This window comes from Pituophis catenifer, unplaced genomic scaffold (assembly GCF_029215685.1).
Source record: "Pituophis catenifer annectens isolate HBS135680 unplaced genomic scaffold, rPitCat1.0.hap2 SCAF_3, whole genome shotgun sequence".
NCBI lineage: Eukaryota > Metazoa > Chordata > Lepidosauria > Squamata > Colubridae > Pituophis > Pituophis catenifer.
Window position 1 is genome coordinate 11,591,947 of NW_027256883.1, and position 25,266 is coordinate 11,617,212.

Genomic DNA, 25,266 nt, shown 5'->3' on the forward strand with positions numbered 1-25,266 from the left:
TGGGAAGGTAACAGCATTCCGTGCGCCTTTGGCGTTTAGTCATGCTGGCTACATGACCACGGAGATGTCTTCAGACAGCGCTGGCTCTTCGGCTTTGAAACGGAGATGAGCACCGCCTGCTAGAGTGCTCGACTAGCACATATGTGCGAAGGGGAACTTTTACCTTTACCTTTATAGTGGATATCTTCACTCTGGTGTGGTATGTGTGATGCTGTGCTCAGGATAGCAACTGGTGAAGAGATCCAGCAGAAGATCTTCTGGGATTTCTGGACTGGAAAAGAAGGAATGTTCCAACTAACGTAACATTAACTTATTTCTGTTTATACAGATGATCCTCATCTTACAACAGTTCACTTAGTGACTATTCAATGTTACAACAGCACTGAAAAAAAGTGACTTATAACCAGTGGTGGGATTCAAATAATTTAACAATCAGTTCACCCAGGCTGTCGTGGAAGGCGTGGCCCAACCTGACCCTGGGAAAATTGGTTGTTTGATTACACCCCTCCCCCCTACTATCAAAGTGGATCCTGAGCAGATGCTTGGCAACTGGCATGTACTTAAGGCGGTTGCAGTGTCCCGGGGTCATGTGATCCCTTTTTGCAACCTTTTGATAAGCAAAGTCAAGGGGGAAGCCAATTTAGGAACTACAGTGAGTCGCTTAACAAATGTGGTAAGAAAAATCATAAAATGGGGCAAAACTCACTTAACGACATAAATTTTGGGCTCAATTGTGGTCGTAAGTCAAGGACTACCTGTATATGTTTGTTTGTGTGTGTAGGAGTGTCTGTGTGTAGGAGTGGCATCATAGCCTAATGGCCAAGACTTCTAATGGTCAAGACGCTCAAATGTTGAGATTTCAATCCTAAGTAATGGCATGTATTTCTTTCTCAAGAAGCTGAAGAAGCTTCTTGGAGGAGAAGTGAAACGTCTTCAAAGAAAAACCAGAAAGTCCACTTGCCTCTTGAAAAAACACCTTTGGCACTATACCTTATTGCATATAACTGTACTGTAAACTATTTTGAATCCAATTGGATTGAGGATAGGGGCATAGGTTTCAATCCATCCATCCATCCATCCATCCATCCATCCATCCATCCAAGCTGTTTCCAGAAAGCTGTTATTGGTATGGTGAAGTTTTAGCCTTGAGGACCTCCACTGTTTATACAAACATACATGCATGCATGCATACATGCATACATACTAAACTTCAGGTCTCTTCTCTCAACACCTAGACCTGTTATACCAAAACTGAAGAACTGCAGTTTATCACAGTGAATTTTGACACCTATGATCAGTAAAGGGTTTACGGTGTTCCTAACAATATTATTGTAAACCAGAACTGCTGGTTAGGGAATTCTGGCTGCTGAAATCCACACATCTTAAACATCAGCAAGTTTGAAAAAAAAACACACGCTAGTGGTATCTCTCTTTTATTGCAGTGGTATTTTTGTTAACCGAATAATAAACTGCGGCCATTTTGCTTAAGTCATTTCTGTCAGATTCACCGCATTTCCTTTTGTCTCTCTTCTCTTTCTCCAGATAATTTCTCAGAAAAGCAGATTCCAAAATGCGTGGTGGTGTGAATCTATCCATCATCTTTTTATACTTCTGCTTTGTATCTAGCTTGGGTAAGTAACAAGCTGTAGCTGTGTTTTCACAATAGAGTTATGTTCAGGAGTGGGCTTCAAAATTTTTAGCAAGGGGTTCTCTGCCCGGTTGCTGGGTAGGCATAGCCATGGTGGGGTGTGGCCTGTGGGCTTCCTACACCACGGCCCGGGGGGGGGAGGATTTCTGCCCTCCCTGGGCTCTGGAGGCTTTCCTTAAGCCTCCGGAAGGACAAAAACAGCCTCCCCAGACTCTGGAGGCCCTTCCCAAACTTCTGGTAGGCCTGTTTTTCGCCCTCCCCAAGCCTCCTTGTGCACCCTGCACTTACCTGCATCCAAAACAGGCCACATGGGGACTCCTGGAAAGGGAGGGGCAGGATGGCAGGGGCCAGCCAGGAGTGGAATTTGGGGGGGTTCTCCTACCTGCACAGAATCTTAGCTAGATGTTTTCCCAAACCCCTGCGAACCCCCAGCAGCCCACCCCTGGTTATGTTGTGGGCTGTTGTGGCTCCGTTGCCTGAGCCTGGGCTATCGACAGATGCAGACTCTGAGAGTGAGGGAGAGGAGTTGGCAAGGCCTCCCTCTCCAGGACCCTCCTCTCTGGCAATGCCTCCGGAGGACACCGAAGGCCAAACGATAGGCTCAGAGCCAAGCACATCCCCGCAGCCAACAGGTGGACAGCGACGAAGAAGATAAGTGCTGGCTGGACCCTTGGCAGAGGCGCAGGGAGAAGCGTGCGCAGCAGAGGGGAAGGCGTGCCAGAGATTAGCTGAGTCACTGGACCACACCCCACAGGGTATAAATGTGGGTGTGGTGGCCGGTTCAGTTTGTGATGAGCAAAAACTGGAAATAATCCATGATCTCTGCGTTACTGGACTTTGCCTGCTTTATTGGACTACATTTGGATTAATCCTTGTATTGTTGAAACTCTGCCTGTTTTATCAGAATGCTTGCAGTCTAATCTTTGTTTTGTGTGAGTAAAGTCTGAATTGGCAGCTAGCCACTGGGTTGCTGCCAGCTTTATCTTCAAAGAGTTTTGTCGTGTGGTTTATTAACTCCGGGCCGTCTGTGGGGTGCGTGTGTGGTACGGGGACAGAACATGGGCTCACACAATTTTTTTTTTCTTTTAATGACCCTGCAGTCCTTTGCTTCACAAAATATTGAATAATAAACCAGCCAAAAGGGATGGGCTAAACCAACATACATCAGGGAAAAAAACTAACTAACCAAGATTAATATTAATTAAATCTGAACGTTGACAATGTAATTGCTGAATCTTTCATTTACTTGGTGTAGTATTCATCCTCCCCACCCCCAGAAAATGATATTATTAATGCCATAATTTTGATTCCGTATCTAATAAATGACTGTTTTTGGACAAGATATTTTATACATTAATATTATTTTTTTTTTCAAAATAGAGGGACAGGGGGGATATATTTTCTTCAGGAGTCTATTTAGAAATTGATATTATGGTTTCTTTTTTTCTTTCTTTTTTTTTTTTTTGCAGCTGGAAGCACAAAGAGAGAAAATAAGAAAGAAGAGCGAGTTGTTGTAATGGCAACCGCAGGTAAATTCTTGTCAAAGAACTAATTTCCTCCCCGTCTTTCTGCAGACGTGTTCTGAATTAGAAAAGGCAGAATTGTTGCAACGGTGGCAGAATTAGACAATCATCAGCAACGGCATTGTAAGAAAATTATGATTATTCTCTGACATAGCAAGCAGACCGTAATATTTTTCCACAGCTGCTTATCACTCTTTTTAATTCTTGTCTGATAGTCATTCAAGGCGATTTAGGGATCGGGGTGAGTTTCCCACGAGCAGAAACCAAATTTATGCATTACATATTAAGTAGCCAATAAGAAATATGCAGCCGGATTTACAAAATCTTTTCCTTTGCTAACCTACCTTAATGGTCTCATTCGTTTTTGCTTTTCTGCACGAGCATTCATACCTTCATGCACACATATGCCACTTTTGGGTGTATGAACTTGATAGATAGGCACTTGTGTGCGTGTGTGTTTGTGTATATGGGAAGAAGAAGAAGAAGAAAACACCATGTTACCCTTCCTGGATATTCTCATCATGAGAGATGGTGATGTCAAACTAGAAACACAAGGAAGAAGAAGAAGAAGAAGAAGAAGAAGAAGAAGAAGAAGAAGAAGGAGGAGGAGGAGGAGGAGGAGGAGGAGGAGGAGGAGGAGGAGGAGGAGGAGGAGGAGGAGGAGGAGGAGGAGGGGGAAGAAGAGGAAGAGGAAGAGGAAGGGGAAGAGGAAGGGAAAAAAGAGGAAAAAGAAAAGAGTTCATTTGTCTGAAATGGTATAGGATTTCCTGCCTGAGCAGGGAGTTGGACTAGATTAGAAGACCTCCAAGGTCCCTTCCCACTCTGTTATTTTGTTAAGAAAAGGAGGAGGAGGAAGAGGAGGAAGAAGAAAAGGAAGAGAAGAGGAGGAAGAGGAAGAGGAAGAGGAAAGTGAATGGGAAGAAGAGGAAGGGGAAGAAGAAAAAGAAACTCTGTTATTCTGTTAAGAAGAGGGAGGAGGAGGAAGAGGAAGAAGAAAAAGAAGAGGAGGAGGAAAAGGAAGAGGAAGGGGAATGGGAAGAAGAGGAAGGGGAAGAAGAGGAAAAAGAAGAAGAAAAGAGTTCATTTGTCTGAAATGGTATAGGGTTTCCTGCCTGAGCAGGGAGTTGGACTAGATTAGAAGACCTCCAAGGTCCCTTCCCACTCTGTTATTTTGTTAAGAAAAGGAGGAGGAGGAAGGAGGAGGAGGAAGAGGAGGAAGAAGAAGAGGAAGAGAAGAGGAGGAAGAGGAAGAGGAAGGGGAAGAAGAAAAAGAAACTCTGTTATTCTGTTAAGAAGAGGAGGAGGAGGAGGAGGAAGAGGAAGAGGAAGAAGAAAAAGAAGAGGAAGAGGAAGGAGGAAGAAGGGGAAGGGGAAAGGGAAGAAGAGGAAAAAGAAAAGAGTTCATTTGTCTGAAATGGTATAGGGTTTCCTGCCTGAGCAGGGAGTTGGACTAAACTAGAAGACCTCCAAGGTCCCTTCCAACTCTGTTATTCCGTTAAGAAAAAGAGGAGGAGGAAGGAGGAGGAGGGGGGGTGTCAGAGTAAAGCAAACAATGTTTCATGGCCATAGTGCAAACCCTTTTCTATGTGCATTCTGACATTGCATGCATGCCCCAAATGGTGCAAACTGGTGATCATGCAGTGACTGCTGCCTATAGCCCAATATTGCCAAAAGAGGATCCTAGCAGGTCTCCAGGGCTTTAGCCAGCACATATGGGGCCGTGGTGGCTCATGTGGTTAGGACGCTGAGAAAAAAAGACCATTGAGAGGTCAACAGCTCAGCAGTTCAAAACCCCAGAGTGAGCCGCGTGACGGAATGAGCTCCCATTCGTTTGTCCCAGCTCTTGCCCACCTAGCAGTTTGAAAGCATGCACGTGCAAGTAGATAAATAAGTACCACTTCAGAGGGAGAATAACAGGGACATGAAAGGAGCCCCCTCGGGCCGCCCTTGGGCAATGGTGATATTATTGGGTAGTCCTTTCAACCTGGAAGTGCCTTGGTAGGTGCTTCCAACACAAATGTAGTAGTAGCCAGGACATTTCCCATCTCTCATTGGAGCACCTGGAATTTTTTCCCACACTCATCAGGAGCCAGAACATCAACAGTCCATATTCATCCTACGTTGCATGGCCTGTTGAGCTGAGACTTTAAATCGAAACTGAGAATTCTGGCCTTTTTTTGACAAAACTTCTCAATTCACAATGCCTCTGGGGCAGTGGTGGGATTCAAATAATTTAAGAACTGGTTCTCTGCCCTAATGATTGGCTGGGTGGGCGTGGCCATGGTGGGTGTGGCCAGGGGGTGTGACAGGCAGCACTTGGCCTCCTACACCCCCCTGGGAGCAAAAATGGGTCGCGGGGGGACGTACCCCCGGTGCCCCATTTTGGGCCTAGGAGGCCTCCCTGCACTTACCTGGGAGCCAAAATGGGGCATGTGGGGACACCTGGAAGGGGCGGGGTGGGAAAGGGTGGGGCCAGTCAGCAATTTAACTACCGGTTCACCTGACCTGGCCCAAACCGGCTGAATCCGACCACTGCTCTGGTGTGTAGTTCAGTGAGGTAGAAATCTGATAAATAGGTCTTTATCCTTGCACTTCTCCCATCCAGGAACAGTGCATAATGGGACATGGCCCAGTGCATGATGGGGCAGTCAGTGCATGATGGGACATGGGTACAATTTAGGAGGTGATATTATAAATCATGGTTAACCCTGAATGTCAGCATTGCGTACAGGTTGTCCTCGACTTATGATCACAAAGGAGCCCAAAACTTTTGTTGTTGAGCAAGACAGTTGTTAAGTGAGTTTTGCCCAGTAAAATTTTACAACTTTTCTTGTCATGGTTGTTAAGCGAATCGCTAGCATTGCTGAATTAGTAACATGGTTGTTAAGTGAATCTGGCTTCCCCGTTGACTTTGCTTGTCAGAAGGTCACAACTGTAACCGTCATAAATATGAGCTAGTTGCCGAGCATCTCTTGACCCATGGGGATGCTTCAGTGGTGGTATTCAGCCGGTTCTATCCGGTTCGGGCAAACTGGTAGCGGTGGCTGTGGGTGGCTCCGCCCACCCGTCTGAATGTAATCACGTCCCATTTATCCACATTTTTGATGCTCTGCGCATGCGCGGAAGGCCCTGCCCATGCATGGAGGTGGCATGTGCGAGCAAATCGAGCACACGCATGCGTGCGCTCACATTTGCGAACCGGTAGTGAAGGTAAGTGACTACCACCCCTGGGATGCTACAATGGTGGTAAGTGTGAAAAATGGTAATAAGTCAATTTTTTCAATGCCGTTGTAACTTGGAACGGTCACTAAAGGAATGGTTGCAAATCAAGGACTATCTGTACTTGTCCTTTTCAGAGCTCCCTGCAAAATTGGTTGATCTGGCAGCGATGAACCTGACGGGGATGGTGAATGGCATGCTAAACACCGCTCTCAGAGGTAGCTTCTCATTTGATGACTTTTTTCTCTTTGGTGAACCACATTCAACTGGCAGACAGAGAAATAGGAAAAGAGAAATGCATATGAAGTGAAGCCATTGGCCAAAACCCTGCTCTAACCTCTTGTCCTTACCAAGAAAATATAGCAGTCGCAATAGCCGTTAGACTTACCGTATTTTTCGGACTATAAGACGCACCGGAGTATAAGACACACCAAAATTTCAAAGAGGAAAACAAGAAAAAAAAATAGTTTTTGGCCTCCGTGCGTCCGATTTTTGCCCTCCCCAGCCCCCAGGAGCACTCTGTAGGCCTCCCAAACCCTCTGCGCACCCCATTTTTATGAAAAACAGGCCCGTTTTCACAAAAATGGGGCACGTGGAGTGGGGTTTCAGGAGGCCAAAAATGGCTGTATTTGGTGTATAAGATGCACCAACATTTCCACCCTCATTTTTTGGGGGGTGGGGAAGTGTGTCTTATACTCTGAAAAGTATGCTATATACTTCTTCATATTGCTTTACAGTCCTCTCTGTTTACAGAGCCAGCCTATTGCCCCCAACAATCTGGGTTATCAAATTTTACCAACCTTGGAATGATGGAAGTCTGAGTTAAACTTGAGCCGGTTGTTGTGACCCGTCAGCTGCCAGCAGAGCTAGCAGCAAAGTCTGACCAGGAGGACGTTGAGGGAGAACCTGGGCCGGCTTCGGAGCCTTTGGAAGGCTCTGATAAGGAAACAGCATCGGAGACAGAGGCAGAGCTGGGGCTTTCCGTCCTCCTCCAGGTGGAGAGGCAGATGTCTTTGGGTCCTGAGCTGAGTGAGGGGGAGGAAAAGATGGGGCCCATCCCAGATGCACGTATGCACAGAGAGGAAAGGAGAGGAGAGCAAAGGAAAGCAGTAAGCCGGCTCTCAGGGCGAGGGAGATGCAGATAGCCAGCCTCTCCCTGGCTGGGAAATAAATAGGAGGGGTTTGGGAATGGCTAGTTGTTGTAGACAATAATTGGTTTCTAGTATACAGCAAGCAATTTGGATTTCTTGCCTAAACCCAGGTTTGTTGGGACTAATTACGTTTGATTTTTTTTTTTTTTGCTTTAATTTATATGCCGCCCTTCTCCGGAGACTCAAGGCGGCTTACAATGCATTAAGCAATAGCCTTCATACTTTTGTATATTTATACAAAGTCAGCTTATTGCCCCCACAATCTGGGTCCTCATTTCACCTACCTTTGAAAGGATGGAAGGCTGAGTCAACCTTGAGCCTGGTAAGATTTGAACTTGCAGTAATTGCAAGCAGCAGATGTTGATAACAGTGCTTAGTCCACTCTACTACAGGCTCTTGCGATTTTTTGTTTATCAAGTGTGATAATGTGATATTATTATATGAATAAACGACTGTTACTGCCCTGTTATAAAAAGGGGGCTTGTTTTACTTGTGAGTAGACATCTTATCACTACTTGGAAACCAGTCAGAACATGGATCAGAATCAAACTCCTATCAGTGGGCAGAGTTAGCCTGCAATACTGCATTCTAACCACAGCGCCACCATGGCTTCTATATAATGTGGACCGACTCCCAAATGAATGTAAAAGAGCTCTGTTATGTCTTGACGTTTCAAAGTCAGTGTTGTGACCTAGGCTTACTGAGTAATTACAATACACAATTAGTCCCAAACAAACCTATTTTATTGTAACAGCTGAGAATTATGTTCATTCCCAGCCGAGTCCCAATTAGCTGCAAAACAAGAAGTCCTTCGGGATTATCACCAACCTTTCTTTGACACCTTGCCGAAGGCCTTACTTGGCAAAGCCCCACGAAGTTCAGAAAAAAGCAAGAGATGCTGACTGGAAACAGAGTTAGCAACGTTGCTTTCCTGCAAAAGGCCCAAGTGCCTGTGTTTCTCTTTTAAGCCTTATGGGAGGGGCAAATCATCTCCTGGCCTTACTCCTGAGTTGTCCCTTTTGATTTAGTTGCTCTTGCCTTCTGGCAGCTCTGCGCATGCGTGCGCTAGGAACAGGCTCCTCCTGTTCCTCTGCCTCTCTGCTGTCCAACTCTGGGGGCTCCAGAGTCCGCGCATCACTCCCAGATGGCCCTTGCCCCATCTCTGCCTCTGATGCAGAGCCCTCATCCGGGTCTTCCCCAGACTCCAGAACTGGCCCATGTCCATCCCCAGCCCCCTCACTGCCCAACTCCACTGCCAGCTCTGCAGGCTGCTGGCGGACCACAACAGTCAGAAATCTGATGGCATCACCTGGAACACAACAATATTTAAAGACTGCACCTGCTCCGCCTGCAAATTCCATAAATATTTATTTGCAAGCATCCTTGTACTCAACGCATTTCCCCCAAATCTACCCAACTCTGAGTCCTACCTGCCAATTCTCCATCTCTTGCTGGGTTGCTGACACGGCAGCATCTTTCTTCTCTAGTCACCAGGGGATTCCAGAGAATAAATTTGATCAGAACCTCAGGGAGTGAAATGTATTATGGATTCCTGTGGTGCTAAAGTATTCACGAGGCATTTTAGCAGCCCTACATAAGAGGGATAGAAAATTAGTTTCCATGCAGCTCTTTTAATTATGAGTAGGGTGATTGTTTTTAAATCGTATTTCCACAGGAACTAAAGAGTTCTTCTCTTTGCTGAGCATCGTATCTTATAGTTCGTATGCCTTCCACAAAGTTTCCATTGTCCTCTACAACAGTAAGTTAATGATAATTGGGACCACCTAATAGAGTTTTTGTTTGTTTATATCCTGCCTTTATTCTTTTTATAAGTAATTCAAAGTGGTAAAATACCTAATATTCCTTCCTCCTCTTATTTTCCCTATGACAACAATACTGTGAAGTGAGTTGGGCTGGCCCAAAGTCATCCAGTCAGCTTTCATGCCTGAGGTGGGACTAGAACTCTCCATCTCCTGGTGATTGGCCCAAAGTCACCCAGCCGGCTTTCATGCCTAAAGTGGGACTAGAATTCTCCATTTCCTGGTGATTGGCCCAAAGTCACCCAGCCAGCTTTCATGCTTAAAGTGGGACTAGAACTCTCCATTTCCTGGTGATTGGCCCAAAGTCACTCAGCCAGCTTTCAGGCCTGAGGCGGGACTAGAACTCTCCATCTCCTGGTGATTGGCCCAAAGTCACCCAGCTGGCTTTCATGCCTAAAGTGGGACTAGAACTCTCCATCTCCTGGTGATTGGCCCAAAGTCACTCAGCCAGCTTTCAGGCCTGAGGCGGGACTAGAACTCTCCATCTCCTGGTGATTGGCCCAAAGTCACCCAGTCAGCTTTCATGCTTAAAGTGGGACTAGAACTCTCCATCTCCTAGTGATTGGCCCAAAGTCACCCAGCCGGCTTTCATGCCTAAAGTGGGACTAGAATTCTCCATTTCCTGGTGATTGGCCCAAAGTCACCCAGCCAGCTTTCATGCTTAAAGTGGGACTAGAACTCTCCATTTCCTGGTGATTGGCCCAAAGTCACTCAGCCAGCTTTCAGGCCTGAGGCGGGACTAGAACTCTCCATCTCCTGGTGATTGGCCCAAAGTCACCCAGCTGGCTTTCATGCCTAAAGTGGGACTAGAACTCTCCATCTCCTGGTGATTGGCCCAAAGTCACTCAGCCAGCTTTCAGGCCTGAGGCGGGACTAGAACTCTCCATCTCCTGGTGATTGGCCCAAAGTCACCCAGTCAGCTTTCATGCTTAAAGTGGGACTAGAACTCTCCATTTCCTGGTGATTGGCCCAAAGTCACTCAGCCAGCTTTCAGGCCTGAGGCGGGACTAGAACTCTCCATCTCCTGGTGATTGGCCCAAAGTCACCCAGCCGGCTTTCATGCCTAAAGTGGGACTAGAACTCTCCACCTCCTGGTGATTGGCCCAAAGTCACTCAGCCAGCTTTCAGGCCTGAGGCGGGACTAGAACTCTCCATCTCCTGGTGATTGGCCCAAAGTCACCCAGTCAGCTTTCATGCTTAAAGTGGGACTAGAACTCTCCATTTCCTGGTGATTGGCCCAAAGTCACTCAGCCAGCTTTCAGGCCTGAGGCGGGACTAGAACTCTCCATCTCCTGGTGATTGGCCCAAAGTCACCCAGCCGGCTTTCATGCCTAAAGTGGGACTAGAACTCTCCACCTCCTGGTGATTGGCCCAAAGTCACTCAGCGAGCTTTCAGGCCTGAGGCGGGACTAGAACTCTCCATCTCCTGGTGATTGGCCCAAAGTCACCCAGCCAGCTTTCATGACTAAGGTAGGACTAGAACTCACAGTCTCCTGGTTTCTAGTTCAGCCCCTTAACCAAACTGGCTCTCTTATTCTTTTGGTGGATAAGATTTTATGTTCCATAATATTTTTTCTTCGCAGTATCCAGCTTAAGGAACATAGATCCTACCAAGTTCTCCACACGATACTGCTACTGCCTAAACAACAGGACTAACGACTTAACAGGCAAGTTGTGAAATAGGAGAAGTTCAAAAGAGATGTAATTTTTCAGTCTTTATAGTTTCATGCAGGCAATATATTGCCACTAAGAGGTGGAAAAGTAAAAAAGAAAAAGAACATTCTTCTTAATTGTTTCTTTTTTCTTATACCCTCAGTAGATGTTAGCATTTTTTCTTGTTAAGAATAGAATAGATTTTTGTAAACAACATATATGAACATTAAGGTTACTAGCAGGGGTGAAGTCCTGCAGGTTCCTACAGGTTCTGGAGAACTGGTAGCGGAAATTTTGAGTAGATCGGAGAACCGGCAAATACCACCTCTGGCTGGCCCCAGAGTGGGGTAGGAATGGAGATTTTGCAATATTCTTCCCCTGCCACACCCACCAAGCCACACCACACCCACTAAGCCACACCCACAGAACCGGTAGTAGAAAAATTTGGATTTCACCACTGATTATTGGTATTTGATTAACTAAATCAAATACTCACTCCTCAATCACCCTCCCCATATCTTCTCCGTACAATATAGATTTTCAAATGATCTATATTAAAACTAAATTTTGCTGTTGTTATTTTGAAGTCATATCCGATCCATCGCGACCCCATGGACAACATTCTTCCTGTCCTCTACCATCCCCCGGAGTCCATTTAAGCTCATGCTGACTGCTTCAGTGACTCCATCCGGCCACCTCATTCTCTGTTGTCCCATTCTTCTTTTGCCCTCAATCCTTCCCAGCATGAGGCTCTTCTCCAGTGAGTCCTTCCTTCTCATTAGGTGGCCAAAGTAATTGAGTTTCATCTTCAGGATCTGGCCTTCTAAAGAGCAGCCAGGATTGATCTCCTCTAGGACTGACCGGTTGGATCGCCTTGCAGTCCAAGGGACTCGCAGGAGTCTTCTCCAGCACCAGAGTTCAAAGAAAATCAAATTAAACTATATTAAAACTAAAAAAAAAAAAGTTTTTTTTGGGGGGAGAATTAAGCAACAGTTTATGCAAAGACCTTATATGTCAGCATAGTTCTACCCTGGATTTACCAATTTATAGCCTGCTATCAAAGAAATTAAAAAGAGAAAAAAGTACGATGCAGCTGGGATTTGCTTCCAACAAAGGAATACCGCATGTTTAAACAGCCTTGAAAACTTGAAAACAGATTGAAGTTTCTGAACCATGTAAACTAATCTTTGTGTTCAGTGATCCCACAACAGTCTATTTTCCAAGGTGAAGGTAGCAGGCTTCGTCCATAGGTTCTATGCAAATTCATTTATCGCAACTTGTCTTTTAGGTTTTTGAATCCACACTTTCTCTGCTTCCACAGTAGTAAGAAAACCGTGGAATTCTTGGAGGTTTCTGAGCTTGGCTGTTTGTTTGCAGATGTTTCATTCATTACCTAACTTGGTAACAACATCAACACTGATTATATTACCGAGTTGGGTAATGAAATGTCTGCAAGCAAACATCCAAGTTCAGAGAACCTCAAGGATTCCACAGTTCAACCCTGACCTTTAGATATTGTCTTCTATGGGAAGAAAGGACAATATGGGAATGTCAAAATGCATCTCTTTACTTTTCTAGATTTTACAGCATTGCTGGTGGACATTGTGGGAAACTCCACCAGTTATCTTACTGAGATTTTCAAGTCGACTTCCATTGTGTCAGGTAAAAAAAAAATGTTGCTGTTTCTTTGGCTGATCAATCCAATACTCATTTTTTTCCACATAGATTAACAAAATGAGGAAGAAGGGAATGTAATTTAGGAAAGAATATTTGGCTGACAGGGTAAGACGACCCATCCATCTCTTTGCTCCCTTGGTTTCAGTTTTAGTACAGTTTTAATAAAATTTAAATCTGTGTAGTTTTAATGTAAGCCTGTTCTGACCCAGCTGTCCAAACACCACAAACCCTCTGAAGTTAACTCAAAGATTCCTTTATTAGGAGCGCCAGGAGCCCCAGCAAAAAAGTTTCTCTCTCAATGCAGTCTGTCTGGCAGGGAATAGTTGTCTGACACACCTATTCATCTCTGCCCCCTGCCTTTTATCCCCAGAGCTAGGGTGGGGGGTCGCTAGCAGCAGTGGCTCTTCCGTCCCAAGGACCAGCCCATAGATTTCCACTGCTCTCCTCTCCTCTGCCTTCTGCACATCGGCATGTCAGGCACTGGACCCAGCTGTTCCTCCTCTTCCTCATCAGCCACCTCCAGACCTGGGAGCTATTGACTCTCCATCTGAGGGCTGACAGACGGCCCAGGCTCCGCCTCTGTCTCTCTCTCTGAAGCTCCATTCCCTCTTCCCCCTCGGAGCTCTCAGGTTGCCTTGATGCTGCTCCTGACTCCCACGCCACCTCTTCCTCTGATTCGGCTGCTGGAGGGTCCGGTGGCTGACAGGCCACAACAAAGCCCCCTTGGATTCCACGGTGGATGGCTATCCACAATAGAATCAAGCCAGCATTCTTTCCAGTCCATATCTCAATCCTTTAACTGTAGAACCAAGCAAAGAAAGCAATTTCAGGGGAAAAAAAAAATCAGGCTAAAACTCTAACCCTCCCCCAAATCATTTCCTTTTGCATTTAAGAAATTATAGGTAAGTATTAGTTTCTTGTTATCCATTGGCATTTGAGGCATTTTGATTTTAGAACCTCAGAGAGTTAATGGTTTGAGGGTTGTTTTTTTTTTTTTTAGTTTTTCTTATTTCCTTCCGTATGCGAATTGAAAATTAGCTTCTGTTTAGGTTTTAGTTCCAGTTTAAGGAACCTTAAATAAGTTAATGAAAACAATGAAACTGGCTCCCTATTGGTCTCCGGGCACAATTCAAGGTGTTGGTTCTTACCTTTAAAGCCCTACATGGCTCAGGGCCAGGTTATCTTTGAGACCGCCTTCTACCGCATAGCTCCCAGCGACCAGTAACATCCCACAGAGTTGGTCTCCTCAGGGTCCTGTCAGCTAAACAATGCCGGCTGGCGGGCCCGCAGGGGAGGGCCTTCTCTGTGGCTGCCCCAGCTCTCTGGAACCAGTTACCTCCTGAGATCCAGACCATCCCCACCCTATTGGCCTTCCGAAAAGCGGTGAAGACCTGGCTTTTCTGGCAGGCCTGGGGCCGTTGATCTCACTGTTGCGATCTTGTGAGATCCGGCCATGAATGGTGTGAATGGATTTTAATGTTTTAATTTTTAAATGTTTTTATAATGTTTTTTTTAAATGCATTGTAAGCCGCCCTGAGTCTCCAGAGAAAGGTGGCATATAAATTGAATTAATAATAAATAATAAAAACTGTCTTCTTTCAGTGAGCCAGAGCAATGATACAGACTGCATCTACATTTGCGTCATGTCAGGACGAATAGGTAAACCTAAGACTCTTCTTTGTTCAGAAATTTACTGCTTAGAGTTGAACCCCATATATGTGTGTAGGTCTCTATCTCTCTTCCCTGTCCCAGTTATGGACTATACCATGTTCCCTAAGCACAGGAAATGGGTATGTCTAGTTTAATGAAAAGAAGGACCAGGGGAGACATGATAGCAGTGTTCCAATATTTCAGGGGCTGCCACAAAGAAGAGGGAGTCAAGCTATTCTCCAAAGCACCTGAGGGTAGAACAAGAAGCAATGGATGGAAACTAATCAAGGAGAGAAGCAACCTAGAACTGAGGAGAAATTTCCTGACAGTTAGAACAATTAATCAGTGGAACAACTTGCCTGCAGAAGTTGTGAATGCTCCAACACTGGAAGTTTTTAAATGGATAACCATTTGTCTGAAGTGGTGTAGGGTTTCCTGCCTAAGCAGGGGGTTGGACTAGAAGACCTCCAAGGTCCCTTCCAACTCTGTTATTCTATTCCATTTTCCAAAGCACTATAAGGCAAGACAAGAAACAATGGATGGAAATTAATAAAGAAGAGACGCAATTGGATAAGCTTTAAGTTCCAAAGTCCCATTTCTTCAAATGAAAACCAAGAGTTTCGTTCAAGAGTCATGCATTGCGAAAGGATGACAATATTCATGCCATCCCTAACTTTGCAAACTTTAGCATGTGTGATAAAATCACAATACAATATTGATCATCTTCCATTGTTCTTCCAACTCTGTCATCCTGTTAGCTCAAGGTAAATACGTTTTTGAGGATAATGGCCTATTTTGCTCAACTTTGTGTTGTGCATCCTTCCTGGATAGAGAGGCCCTTTGCTCAGTCACTCACCCACCCACGGATTGTTTCCCATTTGGACTATTGCAAAGAGGCTCCCTTTGAAGAATATCCAGAAGCTTCAGGGGCTACAGGATGCAGCTGCATGAGCTATCTTGGGTGCTCAAAGGATGGGGCATGGAACAACTCTGCCGCATAAGCTGCATTAGGTACCAGTTTGCTTCCAGGTCCAATTTAAGGTATTGGCAATGACCTTTTAAGCCCTACCTGGCATGGGCCAGGTGACCTGCAGAGTTTCTTTGCCCCATTACATCAGCCTGTCCCACCCAGTCAGGGAGGAAATGTATGCTATGCATTCCATCAATGGAAGAACTCCAACTGGTAGGGTTCAGGAAGAGGCCCTTCTCTGTCATATGCCCCTGTCCTGATGAATATGCTCAGCCCAAAGATGAGGTGGGCCCCCACCAGGGGTGGGTTCTACTTACCTTTACTACAGGTTTGCAACGGGACCACACACACTCGCTTCACATGTGCAGAAACTTCCTGATGACGTCCGGGTCGGTGGGCGGAGTCTCCCGCCAGTTTTACTACCTGTTCATGCAAACCAGTCCGAACTGGGGGCAACCCACCACTGGCCCCCACTGTCCTGGTCTCTCAGAAATGCTTGAAGACCTGGTTCTGCTGACTCCCTTGGGGCCCACAGAGGAGCACATCATTTATCATCTATCCTTCATCTAGATATACATATAGATATAGATATAGATGACAGATATAGATGATAGATATAGATGATAGATATAGATGATATAGATATAGATATAGATGATAGATATAGATATAGATGATAGATATAGATATAGATATAGATGATATAGATATAGATATAGATTATAGATATAGATGATACAGATATATAGATATAGATTATAGATATAGATGATATATAAAGATATAGATGATAGATATAGATGATAGATATAGATAATATAGATATAGATATAGATATAGATATAGATATAGATATAGATATAGATATAGATATAGATATAGATATAGATTATAGATATAGATGATATAGATATAGATATAGATATAGATATAGATATAGATGATATAGATATAGATTATAGATATAGATATACTGTGTTAAGTTCTTGCAAAGATAGTGATATTTTTTGCTCTGGATTATGGGAGTCAAAGTTTTTCAACCCTGTCAATACTCAGGTTCCTGCTATAGACAACCTCAGTGCAGTGATCTGATCACTAGTTATAGTAGCCACTGAACCAAAAGCAATGATATCTTCATCTCCCCACACTTTTTTTTCTCTATAGGCAGAAATCTTACAGATCTATGGGAAGCAATAGAGAAGTCTCCTATAGTCAACTACACTTTTTCCGGCAACATATCAGATTTTTTGGGTGAGTATATGTGATAGAAGGTAGTCTGGAGTTACAGGAGGGCCTTTTTTCCCAGATAGCAAAGGGACAATAGAGTTTGGAATGTCTGGTGGGCAGGAAAAGAGCAAGATCAGACCCTCCCTAGCAATTCACAAGCATGTCAATAGTTATGTTGGATAATTGCTTTAGTCTGGCAAGATTCTGTCTGTAAGCAAACAACCATCTATAAAGCACGAACGAAGGCGGATATACGTGTCCCAGGATAATGTTGCAGGATCAAATCTGGATCGGTCACTGGTGCCAGAGCAAGGGTGAAATGCTCCCAGTTCGGATCAGTTCAGCCAAACCGGTAGCGATGGCAGCTGGTGGTTCGGAGAACCGGTAGCGATGGCGGCATGAGGTTCCGCCCACCTGCCCGGTCATTGTTACTTCCTGGTTTTAACTTGTTTTTTACCCTCTGCGCATGTGCAGAAGGATTTGGGCATCTGCAGAGGGTCCGCGCGCACACCTGAAGAACCGGTTGGGAAGGTAAGTAGATTTCACCCCTGTACCAGAGGTTTTGTCTTCTGAGCTTTCAGACTTGTGCTGGAGCCCATCCTCAAGAGGACTTCTCTCTAGCTCTAGCACGAATCTAGCCTAGAGAGAAATTCTTGGGAAGATGGGCTCCAGCATGAGTCTGAAAGCTCGCCAGACAAAACCTCGGGTCCCAGCGACCGATCCAGATTGAATCCTGCAACTATAAGGCAGCTACTCAGAAGAATCTCCATGTGTCACTCTTAGTTCTTTGGGTCTAACATTATGTCCTGAATATGTCCATTTAGAAGAGAGAGATACTGAGCAATGAAAAGAGGGTTTAGAGTAGTCCTCAGCTGCATGTTCATTGGAGCCAGTTCTGACATTAGACAGAGTGTGAAACAGCAGTCTCACGTCACAGTTGTTGCATGCCAAGAAAGATTATTACAACTCTCTCTCTCTTTTTTTTAAACTACCAGGGATATACAAAAGAATCTTTTCTTTCTCAAAAGTTGAATAATTTGATCTCTGTATTTTTTAAAGCCTTTATATTAAATTTTATTATAAGATATTGATGGGCTGTATGCTAAAATAAAGCCAGGTCATGACACACACTTGAAAGTAAATCAGGAAGCCTGTCATTGGGGAGTGTGTCTGGCAAGAACAAAGAATGCTTATCTACAGGAAATATGCATGTGTAAATCTTGTAACAATTCTGGGTAGATAGAAAGCTGAGAAAAGTAACAAGAGTTAGACAACTTGCAGGCCTCAGCTAACAATTAGGAATACAGATGGCCTGCAGCCAATAAAATGTGTATTAGATAACTCCTGGGGCATTCATTAGCCAAGGCTTAGGAATAGGGACAGCTAGAGATCAATAGAACAAATTGTAGAATTATTACTAAAATGTTTATTAGATGATATTTCTTATTATCTCACCTTCTTCTTTAGTGAAAATGTATAAAGCTTTCTTAATCCTTTGTTCTTGGTTCTTGGCATTTTGGCCAGGAGCCCCTTTTTCCTTGGGGTACTCCAGTAAAAAGTTGGAGTACTCAGCTTTTTACTGGAGCCCTTTTTCTTTGGGGTACTCAGAAAACCTGCACCTTGTGTCTGGCGTCCATCAGGCTCGGACCCAAACAATATAAATACAAAAAGTAACAAAAGAAAACTAAGAGAAGAAAAAACAAGGGTCTGGAAATAAATAAATAAATAAATAAATAAATAAATAAATAAATAAATAAATAAATAAATAAATAAATAAATAAATAAATAAAAAGAAAGAAAGAGAAAGAAAGAAAAAGAAAGAAAGAATAGCAACTTCTGACTTTTTTCAACGCAGTAGATTACAAAAAGAACTAAAACCTCAGTTTTACATTAAAGCTTTACATATCTTCACATTTCAAGCCATTTCTAGAACAATAAAACCATTCTAGTTATCAAAACCTAAAATCAAAATTTCACTTTTTTCCCAGTTTGAACAACAAGTTCAGAAGCTGAGGTTTTTTTCACTGTGACCTCACTTTTTCACAGTTGGACTTGGGTGAAATAAAGTCAGAATTTTACACCAAATTTTGTATTATTTCTCTTAGAGAGAGAGAAATAAGAAAATGAAATAAGGAACAATGACAAAGAATAAGAACAAAAAACAATAAAGCTGGTGCCACACCAAAAATGAATATTCAGGGCTAGACATACCTAACTTTACAAAGATGATTTTTCTGCAGCAGGTTCCTTTATTTTCTCCCCGATTTCTAGAAAGTCCAAGCTTTAATCAGAAACTCTTTGCGACTGTCAACCTTTTTTCCCCGTCCCACTCTAGGTCAATATTTTGTTCCTTGGTTTCCTCTTGAAGATCTGTTACGATTTTAAAAGAACTTAGGTCCAATAGGAGGAGCTGAAAGAATTTGATCGTTGTACACATAACAGATTGTTATACACATGACAGACATTTTCTCGCTCCTCAGAAAATGTATATCCACATTGACAAGCTGGCTGGCATGTAAAGCTGATTTGAACTGGCCAGCTGTAAATAGTAGGGCAGGGATGGTTAACCTTTCTCTTGTCATGTGCTGAAAGTACGTGCCAGCACCCATAATGCAATGCGCCCCCCATGCATGTGCCCTCTCATGTTCCCCCACCCCTGCGCATGCGCATACAAACCCCCAGCTCCCCATTGCTCCTCCGTGCAACAGTGTGTGACCTCCCTGCCCCTGTTTTAGGCCTAGTAGGCCTCCCTGAAGCCTCCTGGGCCCAAAAACGGGCCATGGGGGGAGCACTGCACCCTCCCACACCCCATTTTGGACCTAGTAGGCCTCCCTGCAGTCTCCTGGGCCCAAAAATGGGCCAGCGGGGGGCGCCGTACCCCCACGCTCCCCCTGCCCCCCATATATGGGTGTGCAACCCCCACCCCCTGCACATGCATTCATGACCCCTCACACATGCGCTCATGTCTCCTGCATGTGCCCCACCTCTTGTGCATCCCGAAAACCAGCTGGCTGGTGGGAGGTGTGCTCGCTTGCGCGGTGAAGCTGAGCTGGGCGACAGCTCACATGCCCGCAGAAAGGGCTCTGTGTGCCAGCTGTGGCACCAGAGGTGGGTTTCAGCAGGTTCTGACCAGTTCTGGAGAACCGGTAGTGGAAATTTTGAGTAGTTCGGAGAACCAGTAGTAAAAATTCTGACTGGCCTCGTCTCCATCTATTCTCTGCATCCCGAGTCACAGCTGATCGGGAGGAAATGGGTATTTTGCAGTAACCTTCTCCTGGATTGGGGAGGGAATGGAGATTTTACAGTATCCTTCCCTTGCCACGCCCACCAAGCCACACCCACCAAGCCACACCCACAGAACTAGTAGTAAAAAAATTCGAAACCCACCACTGTGTGGCACACTAGCCATAGGTTCACCATCATGGTACTAGGGTTTGTAGCCCCCATACTCACAACATGTCAACACTCCTCACATGCAGCCACTGTTTTTCCATACTCCATTTGGTAATAACCATAACATTTTATCTCTCCCTCCCTCCTTGCCTCCATCCATCCATCTAACATCCCTCCATTCCTCACTCATGGGCTATGAATGTTCACAAGATTGCTGATTTAATGGTGGTGGAAGAATGGGAAGATATCTCCTCGACACAAGCTAGTGAAACAACAGGCTAATCAATATTATTATCAATATAATCAATTTTAATATTTGTAGTCTATGTTTTTATGTGGCTATACACCGCCCTGAGTCCTTAGGGAGAAGGGCGGTATAAAAATTCATAAATAAATAAATAAATAAATATTACATTTATTAGCAATATTACATTTTTTTTGGGGGGGGGAACTGAATTATCTGCTTTTCTGTATTTTATCCTACCAACTTTTAGCCTATTGGGCACATCCATTGGTATCCCTAGAGATCTAATATTCCTGTACAGCAGTGTTTCTCAACCTTGGTAGCTTGAAGATGGGTGGACTTCAACTCCCAGAATCCCCCAGCCAGCAGCGCTGGCTGGGGGATTCTGGGAGTTGAAGTCCACCCATCTTCAAGCTACCAAGGTTGAGAAACATTGCTGTACAGCCTTTATATACAATGATGGGGAATGTATGAGTGTGAAGCTGAAACGTATTCCACGAACAATAACTATGTTTAACGTCTTTCAGCTGCAAAGTTGCCTACCTGGACACAAACTGGCACCTTGAAGGAAGACCTGTTGTTGACAAAACAGCCAAATTGGCTGAAGCCTGGAAAAGCAGAAGGACCAGAAGTTCCATTGGTACAAGCTTCCTGGTGGCTGAAGACCAATGCTTCCAAAGAATCTGGTCTTCCCTCTGCTGAAGCAACCTTAACAAGGTCTTCTCCTGCTTCTATAGACATCTCCAGCACTTCGTCAAGATTTCTGCCAGCTCATAGTGAGTCTGTATAGGCTATATAGTTTATCTTCTTTTAACAACCCCATAAGGCCTTGCAGGGTGGAGTCTGGGCAACTGAATGGAGCTAGCAGACTGTTATAATAGCTGGATGCCCTTCCAGTTGCCAATTTGGAGTTTTGTCCAGCAGATATATTCTCAGTGTGCCCAGAGAGAGAAAAATATTTGCCTCTACCTAGGATCGAACTCACAGCCTCCTGGTTGTGAGGCGAGAGCTCCACCTCTAGGCCACCGCACCATTCTTGTAGAGGCCATGGAGTTGTGTGGTATGAATTTGATAATTTCAACCAATCAATCATAGACTACTCAAACCATCGCTGACTTCATGCGGTATAACCGTCTTTATTTTAAGGGATTTTACTTGCTTAAGAGAAATTTTATTCCAGTCTTCCATTTATCTAAAATAGATTCACAATGGCATATCAGTATATTGTATGTGAGAGCCAGTTTGGTGAAGGTATCAGCATAGAAATCAGAAGGCTCTGAGTTTTAGTCCTGCCCTCTTTGACTTAGGAAGGAGGCAATGGCAAACCCCTTCTGAGAAACTTTGCCAAGAAAACTGCAGGGACTAGTCTGAGTCCAAGAATCAGATATACAGTAGCGGCCAAAATTGTGGAAAGCTTGTGGGAAAAGTGTATTTTTGAGGTTTGATGGCTAAGAACACCACTTTTTTGGGGGAGTTTCAAGACAATCATATCCCACTGCTAGAATGGCCTGGGAATAGCCCAGACCTTAATCCAATTGAAAATCTATGGAGCCGACTAAAGAAACTTGTTAGTCCCCGCAATAAAACCCAGTTAATAGAAGCAATCCTTCAATCTTGCTTTCACATTACAACAGCTGCAGAACTAAAAGACTTGGTTCACTCCATGGGAAGACTTTGTAAGGCCATAATTCATGCTAAAGGTGACCCAACTAAGTATTAACTGACTTGGTGATCATTTTTGTATATCTCTTTTTTTCTATGTGTTTCACTTTTCTTCTTTATACTGCAATTGCTCTTCTAATAGCAAATCCTTCATAAAAGTTATTGCATTGCATTCTTGATTAAATTATCTTTCCACTGATATACAATTTTATGGTACTACTCCCCCCCCAAAAAAGTGGTGTTATTAGCTAGTTTTAGAAAATACATTTTTCCCAAAAGGTTTCCACAATTTTGGCCACTACTGTAGTTGAACAGAAGACCAAAAAAAAAAAAAAATTGCATGTATCTCCAAACTGGCTTGCAAGACCATCTCAAGTTTAGAGTTTGTGGCTTGCAGCTAAGACCCAGCTAAGAGTGTGGGTTAAAAGTGGGTTTGCTTGTATGTGTGGTTTACTGGCCAAAATGTGCCAGAACTAACAACAGTTTATACCTTCTCTACCTTAATAAAAAAATAATAATATGAGAATTAACAAATGTCATGATGGATATCAGAGGTCAATAGCTGTGGGCCCCTCTGATGAAGCCCATAGTTTGCAGAATGTTGCAACTTGGAATGTTAAAGCGGTACATGATAAAGAGTATATATTGAACTGAAAGAAAAAGAATTACCTTTCTGTGAGACTAAAAAAAAAAAAAAGTGGGGAGAGATATAATAAACCTGAATCAAGGTGATATTGTCCTATGGCAGTGATGGCGAACCTTTTCGGCACTTAGTACCCAAATCGGAACACGTGTGCATGTGCACACGCTGGAGCGCCGGAAACCCAAAGACCAGCTGGCTGGTGCACTTGCACGTGCCAGCCAGCTGGTCTTTGGGTTTCTGGCATACTCATGCACGCCAGCCAGCTGATCTTCGTGCATGCTGGGGCACCAGAAACCTGAAGATCAGCTGGCTGGCACACGCATGCCTGGTTTTTGGCCGGGTTTTTTGGCCGTTTTCAGGCTATTTTTTTGGCCGTTTTCAGGCCATTTTGGGGGGCTGTTTTCAGGCCATTTTTTGGTGCTCTGGCACCTGCAAAGACCAGCTGGTGATGGTGCACATGCCCACAGAGAGGGCTCTGTGTCCCACCTCTGGCACACGTGCCATAGGTTCACCATCACGGTCCTATAGAGCTGAGTTAAAGAATATTGGCAGGGAAGTGAAAGTCTATGTTTGATTGCCATGGGACCATGCGTTCAATCCAATGAAACCTCTTCCTTCTCAAGAAAGTTATCAAACACAAAAGCACCACATTTTACTCCAGATCTCTTAAGGTGGACGGTAAATAAAGGATTAAGATGGTAAATAAAGGAGTCTTCCACTCCTCTGCTCGCAACAAAATACCTTAGGCCACCAGACTCGAAATTTTGTGCTTAGACAACTTAGAACTTCACCGTCTTCAGTCTGACCTAAGCATAGTACATAACATCGTCTGCTACAATGTCCTACCAGCCAATGAATACTTCAGCCTCAACCAAAACAATACAAGTGCACACAATAGATACAAACTCTTGGTAAACTGATCCAAACTAGACTGCAGAAAATACGACTTCAGTAACAGATTGGTCAATGCCTGGAATGCGCTACCTGACTCTGAGGTTTCTTCCCCAAACCCCCAAAACTTTAACCATAGATTTTAACCCTTAGATTCCTAAAAGGTCAGTAAGGGGCGTGCATAAGCACACCAGGGTGCCCACCATTTCTGTCCTAATCCTTTTCATGTATTTATAATTATGTTTACACTTGTATCTGTCATAAAATACATGCTTGACGAAAATAAAAATAAATAAAAATGTTCCATTAGAGCAGTGTTTCTCAACCTTGGAAGCTTGAAGATGGGTGGACTTCAACTCCCAGAATCCCCCAGCCAGCAGCGCTGGCTGGGGGATTCTTGGAGTTGAAGTCCACTCATCTTCAAGCTTCCAAGGTTGAGAAACACTGCATTAGAGGCTCTGTTGATTTACATACTTTTCTTTCTTTCTTTTTTTCTCCAGCCCCAAGGATACCTTTACAAGCTAAGACCATTGTTGTGAAAGAGGATGAAACGGTTCCCCAACAGTTGTCAATATGGCAAAACTCTGCTACTTTGAAAAGTTCTCCAGGTCCTTCTCCCCAGATCTCATCTTGGTTGCAGACAAACGCTTCAATGGGATGGGGCATTTCTCCTACCCAACCATCTATACCTTCAGCTCCTTTGATCCAATCAGACTTTCTGTCTATGACCCGGCCAGCACCAAGTGAGTGTTCAAAGTCTGGAAATATTCAGCATTTCAGCTCTTTTGTTTATTGCCAAGTTTCCCAAACTTTTTTCCTTTTTCCTTTTCCTTTTCCTTTTCCTTTTCCTTTTCCTTTTCCTTTTCCTTTTCCTTTTCCTTTTCCTTTTCCTTTTCCCTGTCTTGTCTTGTCTTGTCTTGTCTTGTCTTGTCTTGTCCTGTCCTGTCCTGTCCTGTCCTGTCCTGTCTTTGAGTAATTGTTGACCCATGGCAACTGGCTGGACAAGTCCCTGAAATTTTCTTAGCAGTATTTTTGGAAATGGTTTGTCATTGCTTGCTTCCTAGTGTTAAGAGAGAGGGACTGGCCCGAAGTCACTGAGCTGGCTTTCATGCCTGAGGCGGGATTAGAGCTCATGGTCTCCTGGTGATTAGCCCAAAGTCACCCAGCTGACTTTCATGTTTAAGGTGGGACTAGAACTCACAGTCTCCTAGTGTTCGGCCCAAGGTCATCCAGTTGGCTTTCATGCCTAAGGCAAGACTAGAACTCACAGTCTCCTAGTGATCGGCCCAAAGTCACCCAACTGGCTTCATGCCTAAGAGGAACTATAACTCCTGGCCACCCGGTTTCTAGCCTGATGCTTTAACCACGATACCAAACTGGCATTCTTTGAATTGATTTAATGTCATCCATTCACTTTCCTTCCCAGCCACTGCTGCTTTCTTTTTCCTGAGTATTCATATTTGCGATCCTCAGCTCTTAGGGAATCACACAATAAATGGGACCTGGTTGTCACCTGCAGGGACAACCAGGTTTAGTTATGTGATGACATCTCTCAATTGAAATGGCCCAACTGATGTCGATAAAACTGGAGGAATTTCATTCCTTGAAAAAGTTGGGTATCAAATTAATTTCTTGATAGTATTTATTTTAACAGCAAGCGAAGCATGAAGTAATGAATCCCAGACTGTGCAAATAAATTCTCCATTCAGCCAACTAATGTTATTTTTTAAATAAAGCTTTTAAGCCTTTAAGAATATGCACAGAAAGGTTTTTTTTTTTTTTTTTTAAAGAGAGACTGTATTTCATGCAAGCAGAAAATCCTTTTAGGGTATCCACGCTTAAGAGCCACACATTCTTTTTAATCCAGATCTCCCCTTTATTGTAACTCGTTTTCT

At 44.0% G+C, this 25,266-nt stretch overlaps 1 protein-coding gene across 1 annotated transcript in view; it reads left to right on the forward strand.

Annotated features, from left to right (window-relative positions):
* Window positions 1–25,266, forward strand: part of HHLA1 (HHLA1 neighbor of OC90) — a 71,624-nt gene that overhangs the window by 25,378 nt on the left and 20,980 nt on the right. Inside the window, exons 3-8 of the mRNA XM_070940028.1 lie at window positions 6,485–6,608; window positions 9,217–9,300; window positions 10,945–11,028; window positions 12,593–12,676; window positions 14,294–14,350; window positions 16,476–16,562. Coding sequence (XP_070796129.1) covers window positions 6,485–6,608; window positions 9,217–9,300; window positions 10,945–11,028; window positions 12,593–12,676; window positions 14,294–14,350; window positions 16,476–16,562 — 520 coding nt within the window. The remainder of the gene's footprint in view (window positions 1–6,484; window positions 6,609–9,216; window positions 9,301–10,944; window positions 11,029–12,592; window positions 12,677–14,293; window positions 14,351–16,475; window positions 16,563–25,266) is intronic.